At 52.2% G+C, this 23,288-nt stretch overlaps 2 protein-coding genes across 2 annotated transcripts in view; both read left to right on the top strand.

Annotated features, from left to right (window-relative positions):
• The first annotated feature begins 742 nt into the window (after positions 1-742).
• On the top strand, positions 743-15,478 carry LOC140105762 (tumor protein p63-regulated gene 1-like protein). The gene is made up of 6 exons (XM_072129829.1): positions 743-800; positions 1,355-1,527; positions 3,111-3,202; positions 3,275-3,451; positions 14,750-14,906; positions 15,139-15,478. The coding sequence occupies exons 2-6, from the start codon at positions 1,357-1,359 to the stop codon at positions 15,331-15,333; spliced, it is 792 nt and encodes a 263-aa protein (XP_071985930.1). The 5' UTR covers positions 743-800; positions 1,355-1,356; the 3' UTR covers positions 15,334-15,478.
• Positions 15,479-18,206: 2,728 nt separating this feature from the next.
• P3H3 (prolyl 3-hydroxylase 3) overlaps positions 18,207-23,288 on the top strand; it is a 33,506-nt gene continuing 28,424 nt past the window's right edge. Inside the window, exon 1 of the mRNA XM_072129610.1 lies at positions 18,207-18,640. Coding sequence (XP_071985711.1) covers positions 18,278-18,640 — 363 coding nt within the window. The 5' untranslated portion in view covers positions 18,207-18,277. The remainder of the gene's footprint in view (positions 18,641-23,288) is intronic.

Here is a 23,288-nt window from a genome sequence, read left to right as displayed (position 1 = left end):
TGCTGCTCACATCTCCCTGTTTGGGATTCCCGTCCCCCTCTCCTAGGGCGCGCGCTGGCTCCAGGAAATTTAAAGGGCCAGCACACTGCTGATTGGCGCTGGTCCTTTCCCAGAAACCTAGATAAACCCGCCTCTCCCTGCGCAGCCGCCGGATCTTTGTGCCTTGTGCCTTAGAGAAAGCTGCCACCGCGGACAAGTCACACCTGTGGAACCACCTGGTGGCACCACGCTGCAGCAAGTCCATCCTGCTTTGCCGCGGCTCTGGTGAAAACCGCGTGCCTATTAGATCCCGGTCCCAGGTGTCGGCTTATGTCATCGCCGCGGTGGTTCAGAGGATCCACAACCTCCGATCCTGACAGTAAGATCCGGCCATGGATCCCGCCGAGGTTTCATCACCTGACATGACTGATGTAAGTATGATGGGGACTCCAAGATTCATGGGACTCTATGGGACAGGAGGAGGCTGGAGAGCAGGGACCACACCATGTGAGGAGGGGTGGGGGTAGGGGTACAGATAGGATTATGTGTAAGTTTGGGGAGATAAATAAAAGTGTAAAACCAAATGTAACAGGAGGATAATATTATAGAGGGGTTTTATATGTTGCAGAGTTGCATTAAGGAGTATTATACCTCGCCCAAAAGTTGTGAGGTGTGTGCAGGGTGACACTCTGTGTACACAGTCCAGTGCACCAGGGCATTGTGTGCCGGGGGGGGGGCTCTAGAGTCCGGTACTGGAGGAACCGGTTTCCTTTATCCTACTTCCTGCTTCACCAATACAGAAAGAGACAGAGAACTGCGAGGTAAGAGACACCTGCAGTCACATCACAGAGACATCACAGCGCAGCCACAGAGACATCACAGAGACATCACAGAGACATCGCAGTGCAGCCACAGAGACATCACAGAGACATCACAGCGCAGCCACAGAGACATCACAGAGACGTCACAACGCAGCCACAGAGACATCACAGAGACGTCACAGCGCAGCCACAGAGACATCACAGAGACATCGCAGTGCAGCCACAGAGACATCACAGAGACATCGCAGTGCAGCCACAGAGACATCACAGAGACATCACAGCGCAGCCACAGAGACATCACAGAGACGTCACAACGCAGCCACAGAGACATCACAGAGACGTCACAGCGCAGCCACAGAGACATCACAGAGACGTCACAGCGCAGCCACAGAGACATCACAGCGCAGTCGCAGAGACATCACAGAGACAGCAGGAGAGACGCTGAGGACAAGGCAAATCTGGGGACTGAAAGTGACAGCAAGAGACTGAGAGAGAGCGAAGTATATAGTATATAGACGTATAATAAACCAAACATTACATCACTGGATATACAGAAATGAGCCCCGAGGAGAAGCCCAACGAGACCTCACCGCCCACTGACAGCGTGGACCCCAAAATATCCAGCCACCCAATGTACACCCTGGCGCCCCGAGCATCCTACACCCCACAGTACATTGATCCAGAAAGAACACCGAAACCTGTGGACGAGGATTACTTCATATTCCGGGTAACTGCGGGTCTTTCTCTTCTTGGCGTCTCTGATGTATTTTCCACTATTATTGTTTTGTCCAATGAGCCGCGTTTTCTCAATCATCAGTAATGGCAGCCGTGGGCTCCTGGGGTCCTACACAGATGATTCAGGGTTCACTTTAGCTGCTGCATTTTCAGGTAGCGGCCACTAGGGGTAGCTCAGTGTAAGCTTTATTCATTCCTATGCACAAGCTCCCCCTGGTGGTGGCTGAGGGCAGTTTGTTTTTGTATATGACAGGTATATAGCTGTATATGGGAGACTTGTATTCATATCAGTTATCTGGGAGGGGGCTCTACTACAGTTTGCTTTGTATGATTGTTGGTCTCAGGGATTTCCAGTCCTTTTGGATAGAAATGGATGAGATCCCAAATGTACATCACCAGCCTATAATAAATGGCTCTGATGAAATTATCGATCCTCCTCCCTAGACCTCTCTGCTTCCAGTCTCATCAGCGCTGGCATCATGTATCCCAGGCATTGGCTCAGTGGTTACGTGCCCAGGGTTTGTGTCGCCATCGCTTCTTCTGTCACTAGACTGGAATCAGTGGAGACAAGATGGACCTTCTCAGGGGTTAATTATATTTCCTACAACCTTCTACTTCTTACTGCTGGACCCAAATCTCCGACCCCCGGACGGGCTCATGTCTCCCAAAGGTTTTTCTCAAAGGGTTTTGTTTCTAAAACATAAAACAAATAGAAAGTAACAAAAGAAACGTCTACAAACTAACCAGGAATAAAGGCTGAAAAGTGCCAGTGATAATAAGGAGGAACATGTGGTATAGTAACTGTAATGTGCAGGGACTGGTGCGCCGGGGGGCCTGGTGCTGAGACACGTGACATGGGGTCATCTATCTCTGTACATCTAGTAGCATAATAAAAAAAATTAAAGTAGGAACAACCGGGGGGATGGGGAAGGGATTTATGGGCAGCGACCAAAGTGCCAACTGTCCCCGGGGGAAAGAGTCAGTCACTGAATGGACGGTGCATAGACATGGGAATACAGCATTATCATGGAGTATTATATCTGCGGGGGCGTAGCTAGACTGAATGACGGGCCCCCTGACACTGTGGGCCCCATAGCAGCTGGTGATGATCATCTTGGTAGATAGAAATACAAAGGAGGTTAAGGTTCTGGCTGAAGGATATGAGGAAAGAGCGAGGCCTGGGAGGGAGAAGACTGGAGAACGGGCTTATGGCAGGGTCCGGAAAGGCACAGTGCTAGGATAGGACCCTCATATATGGGACCATGTGTCTCCAGAAGATGTGAAGACACAGGAAAGATGCGGCTTAGCCTTTCCGATGTTAGATTCCGCCTCACGATGGAAGAAATTCATACATTTAGGAGTCTTCACTACTCTGCGATATGTTTGTGACCATTCAGAGCACAAATTTATTTAGCTCCGATTCCCATGTAAGTAGTGGAGAGGATTTGTCTAAAGTGTCTTCCAAACCAATGACCTGTAGAAGGACTGATCTTCTTGGGTCGGACCATAAGGTAAAGATCTCCTTGTTAGCTTTGGGTAGGTGGATTTCACCCAAATGTTTTTGTCCTCCTGTAGCCCACGTTGGTCGAGCAAGCCATGAAGGACATCCAGAGCCACCTATCTCCAGAAGAAGACGGGAAGATGAGGAGCACCTGGATCCTGGCCCAGTAACTACAATTCTAGATCATAGATCCCGGACGTTGGACCCAACATTTTCTCACCGGTTTTGTCTCCTGCAGGTTGAGTCACTGGGGCACCGAGCGGGAGGTGCTCGCTTGTATCTGCGACCGGTCGCTTCTCATCTGCTACTACGACTTTGTGGAGCTCGGTAGATCTCACGTCTTTCGTGTCCCTTTAAATTACATTGGCACAGTGACATGGGGACCTCTGGCCTATCCCAAGTTGGCTCTCAACAAGTAAGTGTCATGGGGAGGCAGGTGAGACACAGTCTCCACTGTTCTCTATTAGAGGCAGGTGAGACACAGGCTCCACTGCTCTCTATGGGAGGCAGGTGAGACACAGGCTCCACTGTTCTCTATGGGAGGCAGGTGAGACACAGGCTCCACTGTTCTCTATGGGAGGCAGGTGAGACACAGGCTCCACTGTTCTCTATGGGAGGCAGGTGAGACACAGGCTCCACTGCTCTCTATGGGAGGCAGGTGAGACACAGGCTCCACTGTTCTCTATGGGAGGCAGGTGAGACACAGGCTCTACTGCTCTCTATGGGGGGCAGGTGAGACACAGGCTCCACTGCTCTCTATGGGGGCAGGTGAGACACAGGCTCCACTGCTCTCTATGGGAGGCAGGTGAGACACAGGCTCCACTGCTCTCTATGGGAGGCAGGTGAGACACAGGCTCCACTGCTCTCTATGGGAGGCAGGTGAGACACAGGCTCCACTGCTCTCTATGGGAGGCAGGTGAGACACAGGCTCCACTGCTCTCTATGGGAGGCAGGTGAGACACAGGCTCCACTGCTCTCTATGGGAGGCAGGTGAGACACAGGCTCCACTGCTCTTTATGGGAGGCAGGTGAGACACAGGCTCCACTGCTCTCTATGGGAGGCAGGTGAGACACAGGCTGCACTGTTCTCTATGGGAGACAGGTGAGACACAGGCGCCACTGCTCTCTATGGGAGGCAGGTGAGACACAGGCTCTACTGCTCTCTATGGGAGGCAGGTGAGACACAGGTTCCACTGTTCTCTATGGGAGGCAGGTGAGACACAGGCTCCACTGCTCTCTATGGGAGGCAGGTGAGACACAGGCTCCACTGCTCTCTATGGGAGGCAGGTGAGACACAGGCTCCACTGTTCTCTATGGGAGGCAGGTGAGACACAGGCTCCACTGCTCTCTATGGGAGGCAGGTGAGACACAGGCTCCACTGTTCTCTATGGGAGGCAGGTGAGACACAGGCTCCACTGTTCTCTATGGGAGGCAGGTGAGACAGAGGCTCCACTGTTCTCTATGGGAGGCAGGTGAGACACAGGCTGCACTGTTCTCTATGGGAGGCAGGTGAGACACAGGCTCCACTGCTCTCTATGGGAGGCAGGTGAGACACAGGCGCCACTGCTCTCTATGGGGGGCAGGTGCGACACAGGTTCCACTGTTCTCTATGGGAGGCAGGTGAGACACAGGCTCCACTGATCTCTATGGGAGGCAGGTGAGACACAGGCTCTACTGCTCTCTATGGGAGGCAGGTGAGACACAGGCTCCACTGCTCTCTATGGGAGGCAGGTGAGACACAGGCTCCACTACTCTCTATGGGGGGCAGGTGAGACACAGGCTGCACTGTTTTCTATGGGGGGCAGGTGAGACACAGGCTCCACTGCTCTCTATGGGAGGCAGGTGAGACACAGGCTCCACTGCTCTCTATGGGAGGCAGGTGAGACACAGGCTGCACTGTTCTCTATGGGAGGCAGGTGAGACACAGGCTCCACTGATCTCTATGGGAGGCAGGTGAGACACAGGCTCTACTGCTCTCTATGGGAGGCAGGTGAGACACAGGCTCCACTGATCTCTATGGGAGGCAGGTGAGACACAGGCGCCACTGCTCTCTATGGGAGACAGGTGAGACACAGGCTCCACTGCTCTCTATGGGAGGCAGGTGAGACACAGGCTCCGCTGCTCTCTATGGGAGGCAGGTGAGACACAGGCTCCACTGTTCTCTATGGGAGGCAGGTGAGACACAGGCTGCACTGTTCTCTATGGGAGGCAGGTGAGACACAGGCTGCACTGTTCTCTATGGGAGGCAGGTGAGACAGAGGCTCCACTGCTCTCTATGGGAGGCAGGTGAGACACAGGCTCCACTGTTCTATATGGGAGGCAGGTGAGACAGAGGCTCCACTGTTCTCTATGGGAGGCAGGTGAGACACAGGCGCCACTGCTCTCTATGGGAGGCAGGTGAGACACAGGCTCCACTGTTCTCTATGGGAGGCAGGTGAGACAGAGGCTCCACTGTTCTCTATGGGAGGCAGGTGAGACACGGGCTCCACGGCTCTCTATGGGAGGCAGGTGAGACACAGGCTCCACTGCTCTCTATGGGAGGCAGGTGAGACACAGGCTCCACTGTTCTCTATGGGAGGCAGGTGAGACACAGGCTCTACTGCTCTCTATGGGAGGCAGGTGAGACACAGGCTCCACTGTTCTCTATGGGAGGCAGGTGAGACACAGGCTCCACTGCTCTCTATGGGAGGCAGGTAAGACACAGGCTGCACTGTTCTCTATGGGAGGCAGGTGAGACACAGGCTCCACTGCTCTCTATGGGAGGCAGGTGAGACACAGGCTCCACTGTTCTCTATGGGAGGCAGGTGAGACACAGGCTCTACTGCTCTCTATGGGAGGCAGGTGAGACACAGGTTCCACTGTTCTCTATGGGAGGCAGGTGAGACACAGGCTCCACTGCTCTCTATGGGAGGCAGGTGAGACACAGGCTCCACTGCTCTCTATGGGAGGCAGGTGAGACACAGGCGCCACTGCTCTCTATGGGAGGCAGGTGAGACACAGGCTCCACTGCTCTCTATGGGAGGCAGGTGAGACACAGGCTCCACTGCTCTCTATGGGAGGCAGGTGAGACACAGGCTGCACTGTTCTCTATGGGAGGCAGGTGAGACACAGGCTCCACTGTTCTCTATGGGAGGCAGCTGAGACACAGGCTCCACTGCTCTCTATGGGAGGCAGGTGAGACACAGGCTGCACTGTTCTCTATGGGAGGCAGGTGAGACAGAGGCTCCACTGTTCTCTATGGGAGGCAGGTGAGACACAGGCTGCACTGTTCTCTATGGGAGGCAGGTGAGACACAGGCTCCACTGCTCTCTATGGGAGGCAGGTGAGACACAGTCTCCACTGCTCTCTATGGGAGGCAGGTAAGACACAGGCTCCACTGCTCTCTATGGGAGGCAGGTGAGACACAGGCTCCACTTCTCTCTATGGGAGGCAGGTGAGACACAGGCTCCACTGTTCTCTATGGGAGGTAGCTGAGACACAGGCTCCACTGCTCTCTATAGGAGGCAGGTGAGACACAGGCTCCACTGCTCTCTATGGGAGGCAGGTGAGACACAGGCTCTACTGCTCTCTATGGGAGGCAGGTGAGACACAGGCTCCACTGTTCTCTATGGGAGGCAGGTGAGACACAGGCTCTACTGCTCTCTATGGGAGGCAGGTGAGACACAGGCTCTACTGCTCTCTATGGGAGGCAGGTAAGACACAGGTTCCACTGTTCTCTATGGGAGGCAGTTGAGACACAGGCTCCACTGCTCTCTATGGGAGACAGGTGAGACACAGGCTGCACTGCTCTCTATGGGAGGCAGGTGAGACACAGGCTCCACTGCTCTCTATGGGAGGCAGGTGAGACACAGGCTCCACTGCTCTCTATGGAAGGCAGGTGAGACACAGGCTCCACTGCTCTCTATGGGAGGCAGGTGAGACACAGGCTGCACTGTTCTCTATGGGAGGCAGGTGAGACACACGCTGCACTGTTCTCTATGGGAGGCAGGTGAGACACAGGCTCCACTGCTCTCTATGGGAGGCAGGTGAGACAGAGGCTCCACTGCTCTCTATGGGAGGCAGGTAAGACACAGGCTCCACTGTTCTCTATGGGAGGCAGGTGAGACACAGGCTCCACTGCTCTCTATGGGAGACAGGTGAGACACAGGCTGCACTGCTCTCTATGGGAGGCAGGTGAGACACAGGCTCCACTGCTCTCTATGGGAGGCAGGTGAGACACAGGCTCCACTGCTCTCTATGGAAGGCAGGTGAGACACAGGCTCCACTGCTCTCTATGGGAGGCAGGTGAGACACAGGCTGCACTGTTCTCTATGGGAGGCAGGTAAGACACAGGCTCCACTGTTCTCTATGGGAGGCAGGTGAGACACAGGCTCCACTGCTCTCTATGGGAGGCAGGTGAGACACAGGCTCCACTGCTCTCTATGGGAGGCAGGTGAGACACAGGCTGCACTGTTCTCTATGGGAGGCAGGTGAGACACAGGCTGCACTGTTCTCTATGGGAGGCAGGTGAGACACAGCCTGCACTGTTCTCTATGGGGGCAGGTGAGACACAGGCTGCACTGTTCTCTATGGGAGGCAGGTGAGACACAGGCTCCACTGCTCTCTATGGGAGGCAGGTGAGACACAGGCTCCACTGCTCTCTATGGGAGGCAGGTAAGACACAGGCTCCACTGTTCTCTATGGGAGACAGGTGAGACACAGGCTCCACTGCTCTCTATGGGAGGCAGGTGAGACACAGGCTCCACTGCTCTCTATGGGAGGCAGGTAAGACACAGGCTCCACTGTTCTCTATGGGAGGCAGGTGAGACACAGGCTCCACTGCTCTCTATGGGAGGCAGGTGAGACAGAGGCTCCACTGTTCTCTATGGGAGGCAGGTGAGACACAGGCTCCACTGCTCTCTATGGGAGGCAGGTGAGACACAGGCGCCACTGCTCTCTATGGGAGGCAGGTGAGACACAGGCTGCACTGTTCTCTATGGGAGGCAGGTGAGACACAGGCTCCACTGTTCTCTATGGGAGGCAGCTGAGACACAGGCTCCACTGCTCTCTATGGGAGGCAGGTAAGACACAGGCTCCACTGCTCTCTATGGGAGGCAGGTGAGACACAGGCGCCACTGCTCTCTATGGGAGGCAGGTGAGACACAGGCTCCACTGTTCTCTATGGGAGGCAGGTGAGACACAGGCTCCACTGCTCTCTATGGGAGGCAGGTGAGACAGAGGCTCCACTGTTCTCTATGGGAGGCAGGTGAGACACAGGCTCCACTGCTCTCTATGGGAGACAGGTGAGACACAGGCTGCACTGTTCTCTATTAGAGGCAGGTGAGACACAGGCTCCACTGCTCTCTATGGGAGGCAGGTGAGACACAGGCTCCACTGTTCTCTATGGGAGGCAGGTGAGACACAGGCTCCACTGTTCTCTATGGGAGGCAGGTGAGACACAGGCTCCACTGTTCTCTATGGGAGGCAGGTGAGACACAGGCTCCACTGCTCTCTATGGGAGGCAGGTGAGACACAGGCTCCACTGTTCTCTATGGGAGGCAGGTGAGACACAGGCTCTACTGCTCTCTATGGGGGGCAGGTGAGACACAGGCTCCACTGCTCTCTATGGGGGCAGGTGAGACACAGGCTCCACTGCTCTCTATGGGAGGCAGGTGAGACACAGGCTCCACTGCTCTCTATGGGAGGCAGGTGAGACACAGGCTCCACTGCTCTCTATGGGAGGCAGGTGAGACACAGGCTCCACTGCTCTCTATGGGAGGCAGGTGAGACACAGGCTCCACTGCTCTCTATGGGAGGCAGGTGAGACACAGGCTCCACTGCTCTCTATGGGAGGCAGGTGAGACACAGGCTCCACTGCTCTCTATGGGAGGCAGGTGAGACACAGGCTCCACTGCTCTCTATGGGAGGCAGGTGAGACACAGGCTCCACTGTTCTCTATGGGAGGCAGGTGAGACACAGGCTCCACTGCTCTCTATGGGAGGCAGGTGAGACACAGGCTCCACTGTTCTCTATGGGAGGCAGGTGAGACACAGGCTCCACTGTTCTCTATGGGAGGCAGGTGAGACAGAGGCTCCACTGTTCTCTATGGGAGGCAGGTGAGACACAGGCTGCACTGTTCTCTATGGGAGGCAGGTGAGACACAGGCTCCACTGCTCTCTATGGGAGGCAGGTGAGACACAGGCGCCACTGCTCTCTATGGGGGGCAGGTGCGACACAGGTTCCACTGTTCTCTATGGGAGGCAGGTGAGACACAGGCTCCACTGATCTCTATGGGAGGCAGGTGAGACACAGGCTCTACTGCTCTCTATGGGAGGCAGGTGAGACACAGGCTCCACTGCTCTCTATGGGAGGCAGGTGAGACACAGGCTCCACTACTCTCTATGGGGGGCAGGTGAGACACAGGCTGCACTGTTTTCTATGGGGGGCAGGTGAGACACAGGCTCCACTGCTCTCTATGGGAGGCAGGTGAGACACAGGCTCCACTGCTCTCTATGGGAGGCAGGTGAGACACAGGCTGCACTGTTCTCTATGGGAGGCAGGTGAGACACAGGCTCCACTGATCTCTATGGGAGGCAGGTGAGACACAGGCTCTACTGCTCTCTATGGGAGGCAGGTGAGACACAGGCTCCACTGATCTCTATGGGAGGCAGGTGAGACACAGGCGCCACTGCTCTCTATGGGAGACAGGTGAGACACAGGCTCCACTGCTCTCTATGGGAGGCAGGTGAGACACAGGCTCCGCTGCTCTCTATGGGAGGCAGGTGAGACACAGGCTCCACTGTTCTCTATGGGAGGCAGGTGAGACACAGGCTGCACTGTTCTCTATGGGAGGCAGGTGAGACACAGGCTGCACTGTTCTCTATGGGAGGCAGGTGAGACAGAGGCTCCACTGCTCTCTATGGGAGGCAGGTGAGACACAGGCTCCACTGTTCTCTATGGGAGGCAGGTGAGACAGAGGCTCCACTGTTCTCTATGGGAGGCAGGTGAGACACAGGCGCCACTGCTCTCTATGGGAGGCAGGTGAGACACAGGCTCCACTGTTCTCTATGGGAGGCAGGTGAGACAGAGGCTCCACTGTTCTCTATGGGAGGCAGGTGAGACACGGGCTCCACGGCTCTCTATGGGAGGCAGGTGAGACACAGGCTCCACTGCTCTCTATGGGAGGCAGGTGAGACACAGGCTCCACTGTTCTCTATGGGAGGCAGGTGAGACACAGGCTCTACTGCTCTCTATGGGAGGCAGGTGAGACACAGGCTCCACTGTTCTCTATGGGAGGCAGGTGAGACACAGGCTCCACTGCTCTCTATGGGAGGCAGGTAAGACACAGGCTGCACTGTTCTCTATGGGAGGCAGGTGAGACACAGGCTCCACTGCTCTCTATGGGAGGCAGGTGAGACACAGGCTCCACTGTTCTCTATGGGAGGCAGGTGAGACACAGGCTCTACTGCTCTCTATGGGAGGCAGGTGAGACACAGGTTCCACTGTTCTCTATGGGAGGCAGGTGAGACACAGGCTCCACTGCTCTCTATGGGAGGCAGGTGAGACACAGGCTCCACTGCTCTCTATGGGAGGCAGGTGAGACACAGGCGCCACTGCTCTCTATGGGAGGCAGGTGAGACACAGGCTCCACTGCTCTCTATGGGAGGCAGGTGAGACACAGGCTCCACTGCTCTCTATGGGAGGCAGGTGAGACACAGGCTGCACTGTTCTCTATGGGAGGCAGGTGAGACACAGGCTCCACTGTTCTCTATGGGAGGCAGCTGAGACACAGGCTCCACTGCTCTCTATGGGAGGCAGGTGAGACACAGGCTGCACTGTTCTCTATGGGAGGCAGGTGAGACAGAGGCTCCACTGTTCTCTATGGGAGGCAGGTGAGACACAGGCTGCACTGTTCTCTATGGGAGGCAGGTGAGACACAGGCTCCACTGCTCTCTATGGGAGGCAGGTGAGACACAGTCTCCACTGCTCTCTATGGGAGGCAGGTAAGACACAGGCTCCACTGCTCTCTATGGGAGGCAGGTGAGACACAGGCTCCACTTCTCTCTATGGGAGGCAGGTGAGACACAGGCTCCACTGTTCTCTATGGGAGGTAGCTGAGACACAGGCTCCACTGCTCTCTATAGGAGGCAGGTGAGACACAGGCTCCACTGCTCTCTATGGGAGGCAGGTGAGACACAGGCTCTACTGCTCTCTATGGGAGGCAGGTGAGACACAGGCTCCACTGTTCTCTATGGGAGGCAGGTGAGACACAGGCTCTACTGCTCTCTATGGGAGGCAGGTGAGACACAGGCTCTACTGCTCTCTATGGGAGGCAGGTAAGACACAGGTTCCACTGTTCTCTATGGGAGGCAGTTGAGACACAGGCTCCACTGCTCTCTATGGGAGACAGGTGAGACACAGGCTGCACTGCTCTCTATGGGAGGCAGGTGAGACACAGGCTCCACTGCTCTCTATGGGAGGCAGGTGAGACACAGGCTCCACTGCTCTCTATGGAAGGCAGGTGAGACACAGGCTCCACTGCTCTCTATGGGAGGCAGGTGAGACACAGGCTGCACTGTTCTCTATGGGAGGCAGGTGAGACACACGCTGCACTGTTCTCTATGGGAGGCAGGTGAGACACAGGCTCCACTGCTCTCTATGGGAGGCAGGTGAGACAGAGGCTCCACTGCTCTCTATGGGAGGCAGGTAAGACACAGGCTCCACTGTTCTCTATGGGAGGCAGGTGAGACACAGGCTCCACTGCTCTCTATGGGAGACAGGTGAGACACAGGCTGCACTGCTCTCTATGGGAGGCAGGTGAGACACAGGCTCCACTGCTCTCTATGGGAGGCAGGTGAGACACAGGCTCCACTGCTCTCTATGGAAGGCAGGTGAGACACAGGCTCCACTGCTCTCTATGGGAGGCAGGTGAGACACAGGCTGCACTGTTCTCTATGGGAGGCAGGTAAGACACAGGCTCCACTGTTCTCTATGGGAGGCAGGTGAGACACAGGCTCCACTGCTCTCTATGGGAGGCAGGTGAGACACAGGCTCCACTGCTCTCTATGGGAGGCAGGTGAGACACAGGCTGCACTGTTCTCTATGGGAGGCAGGTGAGACACAGGCTGCACTGTTCTCTATGGGAGGCAGGTGAGACACAGCCTGCACTGTTCTCTATGGGGGCAGGTGAGACACAGGCTGCACTGTTCTCTATGGGAGGCAGGTGAGACACAGGCTCCACTGCTCTCTATGGGAGGCAGGTGAGACACAGGCTCCACTGCTCTCTATGGGAGGCAGGTAAGACACAGGCTCCACTGTTCTCTATGGGAGACAGGTGAGACACAGGCTCCACTGCTCTCTATGGGAGGCAGGTGAGACACAGGCTCCACTGCTCTCTATGGGAGGCAGGTAAGACACAGGCTCCACTGTTCTCTATGGGAGGCAGGTGAGACACAGGCTCCACTGCTCTCTATGGGAGGCAGGTGAGACAGAGGCTCCACTGTTCTCTATGGGAGGCAGGTGAGACACAGGCTCCACTGCTCTCTATGGGAGGCAGGTGAGACACAGGCGCCACTGCTCTCTATGGGAGGCAGGTGAGACACAGGCTGCACTGTTCTCTATGGGAGGCAGGTGAGACACAGGCTCCACTGTTCTCTATGGGAGGCAGCTGAGACACAGGCTCCACTGCTCTCTATGGGAGGCAGGTAAGACACAGGCTCCACTGCTCTCTATGGGAGGCAGGTGAGACACAGGCGCCACTGCTCTCTATGGGAGGCAGGTGAGACACAGGCTCCACTGTTCTCTATGGGAGGCAGGTGAGACACAGGCTCCACTGCTCTCTATGGGAGGCAGGTGAGACAGAGGCTCCACTGTTCTCTATGGGAGGCAGGTGAGACACAGGCTCCACTGCTCTCTATGGGAGACAGGTGAGACACAGGCTGCACTGTTCTCTATGGGAGGCAGGTGAGACACAGGCGCCACTGCTCTCTATGGGAGACAGGTGAGACACAGGCTCCACTGCTCTCTATGGGAGGCAGGTGAGACACAGGCTGCACTGTTCTCTATGGGAGGCAGGTAAGACACAGGCTGCACTGTTCTCTATGGGAGGCAGGTAAGACACAGGCTGCACTGCTCTCTATGGGAGGCAGGTGAGACACAGGCTGCACTGTTCTCTATGGGAGGCAGGTAAGACACAGGCTGCACTGCTCTCTATGGGAGGCAGGTGAGACAGAGGCTCCACTGTTCTCTATGGGAGGCAGGTGAGACACAGGCTCCACTGTTCTCTATGGGAGGCAGGTGAGACACAGGCTCCACTGTTCTCTATGGGAGGCAGGTGAGACACAGGCTCCACTGCTCTCTATGGGAGGCAGCTGAGACACAGGCTCCACTGCTCTCTATGGGAGGCAGGTGAGACACAGGCTGCACTGTTCTCTATGGGAGGCAGGTAAGACACAGGCTCCACTGCTCTCTATGGGAGGCAGGTGAGACACAGGCTGCACTGTTCTCTATGGGAGGCAGGCGAGACACAGGCTGCACTGTTCTCTATTGGAGGCAGGCGAGACCCAGGCTCCACTGCTCTCTATGAGAGGCAGGTAAGACACAGGCTCCACTGCTCTCTATGGGAGGCAGGTGAGACACAGGCTCCACTGCTCTCTATGGGAGGCAGGTGAGACACAGGCTCCACTGCTCTCTATGGGAGGCAGGTGAGACACAGGCTCTACTGTTCTCTATGGGAGGCAGGTGAGACACAGGCTCCACTGCTCTCTATGGGAGGCAGGTAAGACACAGGCTCCACTGTTCTCTATGGGAGGCAGGTGAGACACAGGCTCCACTGCTCTCTATGGGAGGCAGGTGAGACAGAGGCTCCACTGTTCTCTATGGGAGGCAGGTGAGACACAGGCTCCACTGCTCTCTATGGGAGGCAGGTAAGACACAGGCTCCACTGTTCTCTATGGGAGGCAGGTGAGACACAGGCTCCACTGCTCTCTATGGGAGGCAGGTGAGACAGAGGCTCCACTGGTCTCTATGGGAGGCAGGTGAGACACAGGCTCCACTGCTCTCTATGGGAGGCAGGTGAGACACAGGCGCCACTGCTCTCTATGGGAGGCAGGTGAGACACAGGCTCCACTGCTCTCTATGGGAGGCAGGTGAGACACAGGCTCCACTGTTCTCTATGGGAGGCAGGTGAGACACAGGCTCCACTGTTCTCTATGGGAGGCAGGTGAGACACAGGCTCCACTGCTCTCTATGGGAGGCAGGTAAGACACAGGCTCCACTGCTCTCTATGGGAGGCAGGTGAGACACAGGCTGCACTGTTCTCTATGGGAGGCAGGTGAGACACAGGCTGCACTGTTCTCTATGGGAGGCAGGTGAGACACAGGCTCCACTGCTCTCTATCGGAGGCAGGTGAGACACAGGCTCCACTGCTCTCTATGGGAGGCAAGTGAGACACAGGTTCCACTGTTCTCTATGGGAGGCAGGTGAGACACAGGCTCCACTGTTCTCTATGGGAGGCAGGTGAGACACAGGCTCAACTGCTCTCTATGAGAGGCAGGTGAGACACAGGCTCCACTGCTCTCTATGGGAGGCAGTTGAGACACAGGCTCCACTGCTCTCTATGGGAGGATTTACTCTAACTAAAAACCTACACTTTACCAATATAATCTACTCTATAGTATATATGTCTCCATATCTAGCATGCATAGTCCTAGACCAATGTGCTCTGCTTTCTCCAGACGGGAAGGAAATGCCATCCAAATAAAGTGGGACAAGCTCAGGGAACCTCCATCCCTCCTATCATGGTGGAATCCATGGACACAAGATTTGTCGTACATCAATCTCATCCAACACCCTGGAAATCCCACAGATAAGGACCTGAGGGACATGTGTCAGGTGAGGCTGAAGAAGACGACCTAGACAAGATAATCTATATCAAACCTCATGAGATACTTGCATATATATTATCAGGACCCAGTGCAGCACAGAGTATTTCAGGAACCATTTAGAGACAGTCAGGGCATAGGGCTGATTCTTCCATTCAGGGAGGTTTTAGATATTGAAATAAAAACCAGGACGGGGACCACATGGAGGTGCCACTCATAACCTTGTCTCTCTTCTCTTCCAGCTGGAGACCTTCATGGAGCAGCTGGTGGAGATGGTGAAGATGGTGCATGTACACAACCCCCTCCCTGGCAGCGCCAATGGTCTGCTGCTCCTCCAGAGACCTGTGACCATGGACACATCCCTCGGACTGGTCTCTCTATTCAACCACAAGGTCCAGTTGGGTTACGCCAAGCCCCGATGGAGGTTTGGGTTCTGAGGAACGGACCTGTCATGGATTAGATGTAGAGTTAGATACCGGGATAGATGGATCTTCTGGACATTTTTCATACTTCATAATTGTGATTCTATCTTCTCTTTGTGTGTTATATGAAGGAGCTGATACAATAAATGTATAATAGTAACATCTGGAGAGATACATTGTTGCATCCACAAGGGGGAGGACACTTAAAGGGGTTCACTCCACAAATGAATCAGCATTATATACGGTACTTTATACACTTTCCTGTTTACCATATTTAAAGGAAACCTACCACTTCTGAAGGTAGGTATGAGATACAAACACCGGGCACCAGCTCAGGGTGAGCTGGTGCCGGTGCTTAGTCTCGTTAGTGTTAAAACCGCGGTATCGCGGTTTTAACACTTTTGAAACTTTCTAGCAGAAACTGCTTCGGCGCTGCGCGCGACCGTGCGCGCGCAGCGCCTGCGGCGTTTCCAATGTAGGCGCGCGCACGATCGTGTGCACGAAGCGCCGAAGCAGTTTCTGCTAGAAAGTTTCAAAAGTGTTAAAACCGCGATACCGCGGTTTTAACACTAACGAGACTAAGCACCGGCACCAGCTCACCCTGAGCTGGTGCCCGGTGTTTGTATCTCATACCTACCTTCAGAAGTGGTAGGTTTCCTTTAAAGAAAATTGAGATTTTATATTTATGCAAATGAACTATGTTCCCCAGGGGCGGGGCTGTGCTTCCTTCTATAAAGCCTTGAGCTGTTACATACAGATTCACATCACTCGCAGAGAGAAGGTGTAAACAAGAATAACATGGGTGCCCTGGCAGGCACGGCCCCGCCCCTGGTGCACAAAAATTTTCATTTACACAAATATAAAAACTGCACTTTCTCTTAGGTGACAGATTGGCAGAAATCAGTAACAGTGAGGGGCATTTACTATTCTTGGCGCAGGGCGGCGCTGGAGCTGCACTATATTTATCAGTGGGACGTAAGTTTGTAGCGCAAGGGACTAATGATTTGGCGCACGGACTGAAAGGTTTAGTGCTCCCTTGACTCGCTTTTAGCTGGACTCTTTTTGGGCCACAAAAAGCACCAAAAAATGTGTTGGAAAAAAAAGAAGCGCACAATAAAAAAACCAAAGCCAGTTTTGCGTTTGACAATCCATAATAAATGACCCCCTGAATGTCTGAAAAATGTTATAAAGGTTTCTGTCTGACTTTACTCTAGAAATAACGTGGAAACCCGAGGCTGTCATGGCAACGGATTGCCGCTCCTCGATGACGCCGCCCATGCACCGCCATTTTTTTAAAGCTTCGGCAGCGGTCAGTGGGTTGACAATATGCAATATGCAGCGAAGATTTACCGGCTATAAGAGCCCTCTCAATGCACCCGGCATGTGATGTACTATTACGTCACATGTCGGTAAGGGGTGAATAAGGGGCGTGTGACACAATTCTGCCGGAATTTTCATGACTGAGCATCGGACGCACCTTGTTTTGTGTCGCATGATGAATAGTGCAGCTGCGACACTTCTTACACCTGTGCAGGGGGTTTACACTAGAAAGAACCATAGAAAACTGGCGCCGGGCCCTTAGTAAATAGGCCCATGTCTATTTTCGGAGCTCTGCTGCCCATCACATTCATTATAGTGGGTTTGGCCCTTTAGTAAATGTTCTTATGGACTAATTTCTCAAAATGCATAAAAAGTCCCAGCACATCCACCAGAAGGGACGGGAGTAACTGTGAGACTTGTTATGAGACTTTTGAATCAGTAGTTCTATGTTTACACCAGATTAATGAAGAGGTGGAAATAGTCCCGTGACACTTGGGGGTCATTTATTTTGGCCTTTCAAACGGAAAACTGGCGGTGTTTTTTTCTTTTCTGCGCCTTCTGACACCTTGACTCTCAATTTGTTGCATTTTTGGGCACAAAATTTGCCGCCGCTCGTGAATCCACCAGTTTTCTGGCGCTTCTATTCTTTCAATTTTTGCCGCAATTTGTCATAGAGTCCAGCTAAAAGCAACTCTAGGGAGTTTGAAACCTTCTAGTTTGTGCGCCACTCTATTAATCCCCTCTGCCACAAACTTACATCCAAATGAAAAATATAGCACGGCTCCAGCGCCGCCCCCTGCGCCAAAAATAATAAATGCCCATGTGCACAGCGCACCGCTTTTTGAGTGAATGTGCCCCGTTGTGTATCTTTCAACCACTTTTGCAAGATGTTTCAAATAAGGGTTTGTTACACTGTATCAGTTAAAATAGGTCTTCCATTTCTTAAAGGGATTGCTAATTTTGGGATTGTAAAAAATTTTTTTAAAGTCTATAAGAACTCATTAATTTCATAAATGCTTAATTTTCCTTGCACCTACTAAAGCACAAGACAAATACAGAGCCCCTCGCAACAAAGGACCAAACTGCAGATGAGCAAACAATTCAAGATTCAAGTTACCTAAGTTTCGCATCATTTTTCAAAAGATTCATTTTGGTGTGAACCAATGTTACTTTCATTGTTCTGAAATTAGGTATATACCCCCTCTAGCTCTTATATAAAAAGCTACTATCCTGTTTCTGTAAGTTTCTATGATTATTTAATTTATTTTATTTTGATTAAATGCTAAACTATTCCTTGTACATCCACAAGTTACAAGCATAAATGAACATAATATGCGCCACCAACCAAATCTATCCATATTTTGGGGGACTAATGTAGATAACTTTATACATGACATACATTTATATTGCTTTAGAACGTACAAGCCCCAGTCTTCATGTGTCTGAGGTGTCGTTACATTGTATCCCGGAGCTGTTGTTATTTTGTTTCTTTATTTGTAAACATCAGTTCTGTAACGTTCCATGGATCGTCCACGTTGGCTGTTACCTGCCCCTGTGTCTCCTCCCCTCCTGCCCCCTCCCCGGGCTGCTGGGGATGTGATATTTGGCAGCAGGGCCTCTCCTCCTGCTTCCCCTCATCATGAAGGCCCCTGTGCTGCTCCTCCTGCCTCTGGCCTGCTCTCTGACCCTGCAGCCCCCGGATGAGCTGCTGTGGGATGGGGTCTCTCTCTTCTCCAAGGGAGAGTGGGCTGAGGCTCGGGATAAACTTTTGGGGTCGCTGCGGAGCCTCCAGGAGGTGCGGGGGGTCCGGCTGAGGTGCAGGGACAGATGTGGGCTCCAAGGGGCCCAACTGGAGGAGGCTGTGATGGACAGGGCCGAGTGTCTGCTGAGCTGCGAGCGCCTGCAGATGGGGGAACCCTCCCTGTACCGGCTGACACAGGACACAGAGAAGACCTTCCACAAGGGGGCGCCCTACAACTACCTCCAGGTGGCACATTACAGGGTAGGTGGTGCAATCATCTGCAGGAGGGGGAGAGAGGTCCTGCTGCTACCTGCAGTGTATAATACTTTGCATATTAGAGATGCCACCGTCTGCATTTCAGATTTGATGTATAAAAAGGAATTATTTAATTGCTTTAGGAGCTTTGACTCTGATGCAATAGTCTGCAGTTCTTAGTGGTTGGTAGGTTTCTTTGAATGCGATGCTCTGTAGATGCTTCTTACTGCTTCATTTATGAGGCTATAGATTCTCTCTACAGGGGAGGGGTGCAATACTCTGCAGTGAGTTCCAGATGTGCAAAGTTAACACGTAGCATTGGAAGTGCAATAGTCTGCATTCCAAATCTCAGGTGGGGTGTTTGGTCTGTATGCAATGATCTGCAGAGAACAGGGGTCCTATCTGCCAGTGCCGGATCATGGGGTATGAGGTGAGTAGCTGTGGATACCAGGAGAGTGTCATGATGGTGTAATGTAAGTAACTTGGGGGTTAACTGCCCAGAATGCATTGCTGTCATGTAGGGGCTTGCACACGTGGATCTGTGTATATGGTGGGCGGGGGCTGCGCTGATTATTGGAAAACAGGAAGTAAAACCTAAAGGCAAAAATCCTCAAAATACTGTGAATAGCGGCCACATAGGTCGTAGTGTCACAGGGGAAGCTTGTCACATTCATTCTCTCCCAAACATCTGTTTCTGGGAAAGCTGGGTGGCATCATGGCTGCTGAGTGATAGATGTAGTGAGGGAGTTGTATTGGTAGCCGTATTGGTTGTCTCCCAGCTTTCCCAGAAAAGTATCGAAAATGGTGGAAACAAAGCAAAATGTAATTGTTCATTTCTCAGGGCAAAAAGACTTGCGCTGTAGGCTCCTCTGTAGGTATGACTGGATCTCGGTTCTGGTGGGATGAATATATATTCTGCTCTAGGTTCTGGAGGGATGGATATATATTCCTCTCTAGGTTCTGGTGGGATGGATATATCTTCTGCTCTAGGTTCTGGTGGGATGGATATATCTTCTGCTCTAGGTTCTGGAGGGATGGATATATCTTCTGCTCTAGTTTCTGGAGGGATGGATATATCTTCTGCTCTAGGTTCTGGAGGGATGGATATATCTTCCTGTCTAGGTTCTGGTGGGATGGATATATCTTCTGCTCTAGGTTCTGGTGGGATGGATATATCTTCCTCTCTAGGTTCTGGTGGGATGGATATATCTTCCTGTCTAGGTTCTGGTGGGATGGATATATCTTCTGCTCTAGGTTCTGGAGGGATGGATATATCTTCCGCTCTAGGTTCTGGTGGGATGGATATATCTTCTGCTCTAGGTTCTGGAGGGATGGATATGTCTTCTGCTCTAGGTTCTGGAAGGATGGATATATCTTCCTCTCTAGGTTCTGGAGGGATGGATATATCTTCCTCTCTAGGTTCTGGAGGGATGGATATATCTTCCTCTCTAGGTGCTGGTGGGATGGATATATCTTCCTCTCTAGGTGCTGGTGGGATGGATATATCTTCCTCTCTAGGTTCTGGAGGGATGGATATATCTTCCTCTCTAGGTGCTGGTGGGATGGATATATCTTCCTCTCTAGGTTCTGGTGGGATGGATATATCTTCCGCTCTAGTTTCTGGTGGGATGGATATATCTTCCGCTCTAGGTTCTGGTGGGATGGATATATCTTCCTCTCTAGGTTCTGGTGGGATGGATATATCTTCTGCTCTAGGTTCTGGTGGGATGGATATATCTTCTGCTCTAGGTTCTGGAGGGATGGATATATCTTCCTCTCTAGGTTCTGGTGGGATGGATATATCTTCTGCTCTAGGTTCTGGAGGGATGGATATATCTTCTGCTCTAGGTTCTGGTGGGATGGATATATCTTCTGCTCTAGGTTCTGGAGGGATGGATATATCTTCCTCTCTAGGTTCTGGAGGGATGGATATATCTTCCTCTCTAGGTTCTGGAGGGATGGATATATCTTCCTCTCTAGGTTCTGGAGGGATGGATATATCTTCTGCTCTAGGTTCTGGTGGGATGGATATATCTTCCTCTCTAGGTTCTGGTGGGATGGATATATCTTCTGCTCTAGGTTCTGGAGGGATGGATATATCTTCCTGTCTAGGTTCTGGTGGGATGGATATATCTTCTGCTCTAGGTTCTGGTGGGATGGATATATCATCTGCTCTAGGTTCTGGTGGGATGGATATATCTTCCTGTCTAGGTTCTGGTGGGATGGATATATCTTCTGCTCTAGGTTCTGGAGGGATGGATATATCTTCCGCTCTAGGTTCTGGTGGGATGGATATATCTTCTGCTCTAGGTTCTGGAGGGATGGATATGTCTTCTGCTCTAGGTTCTGGAAGGATGGATATATCTTCCTCTCTAGGTTCTGGAGGGATGGATATATCTTCCTCTCTAGGTGCTGGTGGGATGGATATATCTTCCGCTCTAGGTTCTGGTGGGATGGATATATCTTACTCTGTAGGTTCTGGTGGGATGGATATATCTTCCGCTCTAGTTTCTGGTGGGATGGATATATCTTCCGCTCTAGGTTCTGGTGGGATGGATATATCTTCCTCTCTAGGTTCTGGTGGGATGGATATATCTTCTGCTCTAGGTTCTGGTGGGATGGATATATCTTCTGCTCTAGGTTCTGGAGGGATGGATATATCTTCCTCTCTAGGTTCTGGTGGGATGGATATATCTTCCTCTCTAGGTTCTGGAGGGATGGATATATCTTCCTCTCTAGGTTCTGGTGGGATGGATATATCTTCCGCTCTAGTTTCTGGTGGGATGGATATATCTTCCGCTCTAGGTTCTGGTGGGATGGATATATCTTCCTCTCTAGGTTCTGGTGGGATGGATATATCTTCTGCTCTAGGTTCTGGTGGGATGGATATATCTTCTGCTCTAGGTTCTGGAGGGATGGATATATCTTCCTCTCTAGGTTCTGGTGGGATGGATATATCTTCCTCTCTAGGTTCTGGAGGGATGGATATATCTTCCTCTCTAGGTTCTGGTGGGATGGATATATCTTCTGCTCTAGGTTCTGGAGGGATGGATATATCTTCTGCTCTAGGTTCTGGTGGGATGGATATATCTTCCTCTCTAGGTTCTGGAGGGATGGATATATCTTCCTCTCTAGGTTCTGGTGGGATGGATATATCTTCCTCTCTAGGTTCTGGTGGGATGGATATATCTTCTGCTCTAGGTTCTGGAAGGATGGATATATCTTCTGCTCTAGGTTCTGGTGGGATGGATATATCTTCTGCTCTAGGTTCTGGAGGGATGGATATATCTTCTGCTCTAGGTTCTGGTGGGATGGATATATCTTACTCTCTAGGTTCTGGTGGGATGGATATATCTTCCTCTCTAGGTTCTGGAGGGTGGATATATCTTCCTCTCTAGGTTCTGGAGGGATGGATATATCTTCCTCTCTAGGTTCTGGTGGGATGGATATATCTTCTGCTCTAGGTTCTGGAGGGTGGATATATCTTCTGCTCTAGGTTCTGGTGGGATGGATATATCTTACTCTCTAGGTTCTGGTGGGATGGATATATCTTCTGCTCTAGGTTCTGGAGGGATGGATATATCTTCCTCTCTAGGTTCTGGTGGGATGGATATATCTTCCTCTCTAGGTTCTGGTGGGATGGATATATCTTCCTCTCTAGGTTCTGGTGGGATGGATATATCTTCTGCTCTAGGTTCTGGTGGGATGGATATATCTTCCTCTCTAGGTTCTGGAGGGATGGATATATCTTCCTCTCTAGGTTCTGGAGGGATGGATATATCTTCCTCTCTAGGTTCTGGTGGGATGGATATATCTTCCTCTCTAGGTTCTGGAGGGTGGATATATCTTCCTCTCTAGGTTCTGGTGGGATAGATATATCTTCCTCTCTAGGTTCTGGAGGGATGGATATATCTTCTGCTCTAGGTTCTGGAGGGATGGATATATCTTCCTCTCTAGGTTCTGGAGGGATGGATATATCTTCCTCTCTAGGTTCTGGAGGGATGGATATATCTTCCTCTCTAGGTTCTGGTGGGATGGATATATATTCCTCTCTAGGTTCTGGTGGGATGGATATATCTTCTGCTCTAGGTTCTGGAGGGATGGATATATCTTCTGCTCTAGGTTCTGGTGGGATGGATATATCTTCTGCTCTAGGTTCTGGAGGGATGGATATATCTTCTGCTCTAGGTTCTGGAGGGATGGATATATCTTCCTCTCTAGGTTCTGGAGGGATGGATATATCTTACTCTCTAGGTTCTGGAGGGATGGATATATCTTCCTCTCTAGGTTCTGGAGGGATGGATATATCTTCTGCTCTAGGTTCTGGAGGGATGGATATATCTTCTGCTCTAGGTTCTGGAGGGATGGATATATCTTCCTCTCTAGGTTCTGGAGGGATGGATATATCTTACTCTCTAGGTTCTGGAGGGATGGATATATCTTCCTCTCTAGGTTCTGGAGGGATGGATATATCTTCCGCTCTAGGTTCTGGTGGGATGGATATATCTTCTGCTCTAGGTTCTGGAGGGATGGATATATCTTCTGCTCTAGGTTCTGGTGGGATGGATATATCTTCTGCTCTAGGTTCTGGAGGGATGGATATATCTTCCTCTCTAGGTTCTGGAGGGATGGATATATCTTCTGCTCTAGGTTC

Source organism: Engystomops pustulosus, chromosome 11, assembly GCF_040894005.1.
Source record: "Engystomops pustulosus chromosome 11, aEngPut4.maternal, whole genome shotgun sequence".
Taxonomy (NCBI): Eukaryota; Metazoa; Chordata; class Amphibia; order Anura; family Leptodactylidae; genus Engystomops; species Engystomops pustulosus.
Note: the sequence above shows the minus strand (reverse complement) of the source record. Positions and strands in the feature narration are given on the sequence as shown.

What these genes read in the sequence shown, in the direction of transcription:
- LOC140105762 (XM_072129829.1), top strand. Translation starts at nt 1,357, where the DNA reads ATGAGCCCCGAGGAGAAGCCCAACGAGACCTCACCGCCCACTGACAGC. An exon ending in AGGATTACTTCATATTCCGG is followed by an intron (nt 1,528 to 3,110) that starts GTAACTGCGGGT and finishes GTCCTCCTGTAG; the next exon opens with CCCACGTTGGTCGAGCAAGC. An exon ending in ACCTGAGGGACATGTGTCAG is followed by an intron (nt 14,907 to 15,138) that starts GTGAGGCTGAAG and finishes CTTCTCTTCCAG; the next exon opens with CTGGAGACCTTCATGGAGCA.